At 37.2% G+C, this 6000-nt stretch overlaps 1 protein-coding gene across 6 annotated transcripts in view; it reads left to right on the forward strand.

Annotated features, from left to right (window-relative positions):
* The window catches only part of MUSK (muscle associated receptor tyrosine kinase), an 83103-nt gene that overhangs the window by 37670 nt on the left and 39433 nt on the right, over positions 1-6000 (forward strand). For all 6 annotated transcript variants that reach the window (XM_006906093.1, XM_006906092.1, XM_006906094.1 and 3 more), the window contains one exon: positions 4831-4955. In XM_006906093.1, the coding sequence (XP_006906155.1) occupies positions 4831-4955 (125 nt within the window). The remainder of the gene's footprint in view (positions 1-4830; positions 4956-6000) is intronic.

Genomic DNA, 6000 nt, shown 5'->3' on the forward strand with positions numbered 1-6000 from the left:
GGGAATTTATTATTGAACTATGTGTAAGTTTATTATTTCAGATGCGTTATTATTCATGGAGGTTAATCTGGCATTTATTTTTAATTGCATCTGGCTTTATTGTTTTTAATGTTTGATAAATGTGGTAGAATTTCTTTCACTATCTCTTCATCTTTAATGTTTGGAACTGATAACAAATACAGATGGGTATAAAAATATCAGCTTCATTGTTAATAAAACTGGATTGAAAAATAAAGCTTTCTATGCCTTCATCCCCAAATTAGACTAATACAATTTCTGTTTCCTTATTCTGCTTAGCTCCTCCCCACTCTTCTACCTTTCACCCCTATTGTAGAATGGAGATGCTCTGGCCTGGGTAACTTAAATATAACACATTAACCTCTTGTTTGTAGGGTAGCTGGGAGAATGATGGCCTAGAGAGAGCTGAGATACTCCTAACATATACAAGTTTTTTCCCCCACTCTCACCAGAGGAGTCACTCATTCATTCATTCAACAAATATTTATGAATGCTTACCATGCAGGATTCTGGATCTCTCTCTCTGTCTCTGTCTCTGTCTCTGTCTCTCTCTCTGTCTCTCTCTCTGTCTCTGTCTCTCTCTGTCTCTCTCTCTGTCTCTCTCTCTCTTTCTCTCTCTGTCATCTGTCTATCTACCTATCAATCAGCCTATGTTAATAAACAAAGCAAGCTCTGCCCTTGTGATGATTACATTCCAGGGGGAGAGACATCCAAAAAACAAACAAACATCAATAATTAAGACACGATGATAAATGCTATGACGAAACATAAACAAGGGTTGGTAGATGGGTCCAGAAAGCATTATGATGAGAAAACACTTGAGCTGAAACACAAAAGACATTTGCAATCTTCTTTGAGGGAGGCAAACTGGCAGGAAGGATAGAAGCCGTCTTTCAGTACTGAAAAAAGGGGGCAAGTATCTATTTTCATCCTTTGGCATGAATGTGGGAGTGCAAGAGAGACCAGCTTTCCTTTAATTCCTGAGGTATTTTTCCTCTTACCTCACTGGACTTAATGATGAAACCCATGGTCAGCCAAGGTGTACCTTCCTTCTTGGACAAGGAGACAAGCAGTTTGTCAGCATAGTCTCACATTCAAGAAGCCACCTGGAATTCCAACAGTTCTATGAGGTACCTTCCTATTCTCCCAATGGACCTCCCAGAAGGTTCTGATATGGGACAGAGCAGTGTATTAAATTAAGTTTTAGGCCACATTGAACTCCAGAATGATAATTGATTTTTTTATTTACCACCTCACATTATGCTTAGCTATCTTGTGCAATATGTATGGATCATCAGAGGTTTTGCAATGAGCCCAAATGATACTCCAGCCAAAATGAAAACAAAGAAAGCTATAAATTACAACGAAATAAACCCTCCCTCATTACCAAATTTCCGGGAAGAATTTAAAGTCCCCAAACAAAAACTCTTGCCTTTATAAATTCAATCAGAAAAAAAAATCTAGATTTTATTCTTCCCTAATTTATTCTTCTCATCTTCTGCCAGCAGGCTCTCATTCAGGTTTAAGGGAATAGTCAGTGCTATCTTCAGCAGCTGCCGTCTATACTTTTACAGCACCTATGGGATTGAAATATCTCACTCCCAGGCTCTCAAGGATCCTGCTTTTTTCAGCTTCTCAGAGACAGCGGAACCTATAAGATGATTACTGCAGTAGTCTCACACTCGAAATATGTAGGAAACACAAGTATAACCCCAACCCCTACAAGAGTTATTTCAGCCAAATGTCGAACGTGGACTCAAATATGTTGTGCAATCTAGGTCTCCACTATTGTTGCCAGAAAACATGGGAAAAGATGAGATTACCTGGGTTCACCCTTGTTAGGATGCCAGACAGTCTCTGTTTGTTGTCAAGGGTCCACAGCCTGTGAACTTAGATCAAAATGGGGGAAAATCTCCTATCAGGAGATCAGATGGGACATCATGTTTGTCACTCTGGAGGAAATGTACACTGCCTCCTAGCTGGCTTGTCTTCTTGAGAAATTTAGAATATCCAATAGGGATAGTCTCTGTCACCTAATGTTAGTTGATTCTTCCTTCATACCCAACTAACATATTTATAATTTTTTATTTACCACTTCACCTTTGAGCATTTTTTTTTAGCCTTGACGACTGAGACTTGCTCCATAATTTGTGAATCAAGTACAAATGACGATACAGGGCCCCTAGTTCCAAAATCACTAATAATTTCAGAATGTGGACAGCAGAAAATTAAACGAAGCATGGGGTCCCCTAAGCACGGCACCCTGTGGGACTACACAGGTCACTCGCTCTTGGAGCCAACCATACCAACCACAACAGCAATTGCCACTCTTCTTGCTATGGAATTTGCCATGCTGCAAATATTGTCTGCTATGGAAAATTTTCCCTGAGTCTCATATTTTGTTTCAATTTAGAATCAGTTTGATCTAAAACTGTCATGGGTATTTCTGAAGCTCTTAGGACTGTTACCTCTGCCAAATGTTTCTCCTCAGAAACATACCTTTCTTCAGGTATTAAGTTTTCTAGAACTTATGCTATTTCAATGGCAGAAATATGTGTCCCATCACATGTTTTTCTGGAGCTATGGTGTAAGCTCCATTGCAATTTTTAAAAATTTTAATGTTATGAAATTTTCAATCTTACAAAAAAGTAGACACAATAATACAGTAAATTCTCCATGTTCTGATTACCCAACAGCAACAATGATCAACAGTCTACCATTTTTGTTTCATCTAGTCCACTACTGTTTTTTGCTCCTGCTTTATTTTCAAGCAAATCCCAATACACTAATTCAATCAATCCACATGTAGTGTAAGGACTTTTTTTAAAAAACAAACATAATTATGTTACCATTCTCATTACCACACCCAGCCCCAATTAGCACTAATTTCTTAATACCATTTATTACCAGTACTGTGTACTTTTTTACCTTATTGTCTAAAAAATGTCTGTTTACATCTGAATTGTTAAAAAGAACCCAAACAAGACCCACGTATTATATTTGGGTTTATGCCTCTTAAGTCTTTTTCAATCTATAATTGTTCCCTTTTCTTTTTTCTCCCCTGGTGCCATTTATGTGTTGAGGAAACTAAATAATTTGCTCTGCTGAATTGTCTATATTCTGGATTTGATTGAATTGTGTCTCAACAGTGCTGTTTAACATGTTTCTCAACCCTTTAATTTTTGTAGGTTGGTAAGTAGACCCCAGGACTTACTTAAAATTAGCCTCTTTTTTTTTTTTTTTTTGGAGGGGAGGTGCATATTCAGCTGTATTTTAAACACTTGATCGGCTTTTTTTCTTTTAAACCACTCATTGCCTTGAAGTTGGCATCTTCCATGCTTCTCCTTTCTCCTGGCTTTTGGGCCCAACATTTGTATTCCTAGCATGCTCTTCTAGATTCCTTAGAATCCTCAATGTCAAAAGATAGAAAGTTGAATTAATCTGAACCTGCAAATCTGAAACTAGAATCTGCAAAAAGCATCCAGTTGTCAAACAATCATATCATCCTATATTTCTTGAATTATGTAATTCTTTTTAAGAGGCATTCAAAAATCAGACCAACTTCTAACACAGCTCTGAACTTCATCTATCCTTGTCCTGTACATCTTCTGTCCAGTATTCACTATCTCCTTCGTACTTTCCTTTAGAATCCAGACTCTATGAATTTCAATTAACTAGGAGAATTAAGCTTAAAAGCATTGTGTGAACTGGGGTTTCCTAGTCTAATATTGTGTTCTGTACTTAAGTCCTGGGGGGGAAAAGGCAAGTGCATAAAATATTATATTTATAGTGTAATGGGCAATTTAAAAAATTCCACAATAGTTTAAAGAAAATGGGTTTGAAGCTAGAAGACTTGAGTTCAGGTTTCTCATCCATCGGTTATATCATCTTCGGAAAGCATCTTAAATTAACTTGGATTTAGTTTCTACATCTTTAAATAAGAGCAGGTATCTAGTTTATCTCCAAAGCCTTTTCTAAGGTTAGTGATTCTATGATTCTAAGTAACCTTTGATATATTGTACACTCTGAGCCTCATTTCCACTCTTTAATTATAGTAAAATTCTTCTCAGGTCGAAAGAACTTACTTATATTTAATCAGTGGGGTTTCAGCCTCAGGAAAAAAAATATATAAATTATTCACTTGCCTGTTCACACTTTGCCTAAAATACTCCTTTTCTTCTTCTTCTTCTTCTTTTTTTTTTGGCCTAGTATGCTCATCTCATATTCTGAAAAATTTGACAGATTTTGTCTTTCCTCCCACCACAATACAGTTGAAGGTATAAAGCATTAATTATTTCATTAATTCTTTTAAACATTATTACTTTGGCCAGGCACTCTTCTAGGTACTGAACCAAACAGGCGAGATTTCTGGTTGCTTAGAACTCACAATCTACTGGAGGGAGACAGACAACACACAAAAAATAGTTTCAGATAGTAGTAAGGTCTGCAAAGACAATAAAACAGGATGATGAAAAAGTGAATGGGGAGAGGATTACACATTATGTCAAGTGATCAAAGAGGGCCTTTCTGGGAAAATGTCACTTAAAGGAGACTTGGATAATACAAGGAACCTTCCACATGAACACCTAGGAGATGAGTACTCTAGGCCAGTGGACAGCATGGACAAGCTCCTAAGTTGAGAGTAAGCTTGGCATGTTCCAGAGTGGCGGGAAATGTAAGATCATAGCATAAATGGCTTAGAAGTTAGGATATGGCATTTGGTATTATCTTTATGACAGAGAGAAGATGGAGGAATTTTAAGCAGAACATTTCCTATATGAGCATCACTCACTACTTCTGCTTTCCTAACAGTTTTTGCCAGAATCCTACGGGCTCCTGAATCCCACAATGTCACCTTTGGCTCCTTTGTGACTCTGCGCTGTACAGCAACAGGCATCCCTGTCCCCATCATCACCTGGATTGAAAACGGAAATGCTGTGAGTGCCATCTGTATGGGAACTTGTCTGGGGAAAACCCATGGATTGTGAATTTGAAAATAGACCACATATTTGTAGAGTTATATTGATCTCTGTCATTGGTCCCACTTGTACCTCCATTTTTCAAAGCCTTACAATATTTTCATCCTAAAAGTCACTGCCATAGAAATTGAACCTCTTTCTTTCTATCATGGAGAATAGTAGAAAATCAAATTCTTTATGCCTCTGTGGAAAAGGGAAGTGTTAGCAATTCCTTCCCTTACAAGTAAAATAATTTTCACAGAACTCATTAGTTTATGAATTAGTTCACTGCTAGAACCTACTTTGACAAAAAGTCATCCAGAATTAGAACCCATATCTGTCAATTAAACATTCTATCCTTTTTATACTGGTTATAATAATTAATATTTATTAAGTGATTACTATAAGTCACACACTGTCCTAAGCACTTTACATATAAGCATTCATTTAATCATTCTACAAATCTATATTGAGTATCTCCTGGGCATCAGACACTATTCTAGGCATTGTGGATATAGGAGCAAACCAAACAGGTAAAGTTTCCTGCCCTCAAAGAGCTTACATTATGATAGGGAAAAACAAACTATAAAATAAAACAAAGAAAATAATATATAGTCTATGTGGATGTCATCAAATGCTATGGAGGAAAATAAAGCAGGAAAATGAGCCAGAAAGGGCAACCTTAGGAGAAAGATTTCATTTTCAATAGATTGGTCAGGGAAGCCTCATTAAGATGAGGACATATGAGCTAAGATCTAAAGGAGCTGAAGGAGGAAGTATATAGATAGATAAGTTGGAGGGAGATAACCAGGGAAAGTCTCTGAGATAAGCGTGCACATGGTATGTGAGAGGAACAGCAAGTAGGTCAGTGTGGCTAGAGGTGAGTGAGCAAAGAGGAAAGAGGTATCTGGCATGTTTAGGAGTTGTGGATCATATAGGCTTGCATAGGTCATTGAAACAACTTTAGCTTTTATTTGAGTGAGATGGGATGCCATTGTAGGTCTGCTTCTGTTGTCTGTTTTCC

Source organism: Pteropus alecto, unplaced genomic scaffold (genome assembly GCF_000325575.1).
Source record: "Pteropus alecto unplaced genomic scaffold, ASM32557v1 scaffold111, whole genome shotgun sequence".
NCBI classification, from domain to species: Eukaryota; Metazoa; Chordata; class Mammalia; order Chiroptera; family Pteropodidae; genus Pteropus; species Pteropus alecto.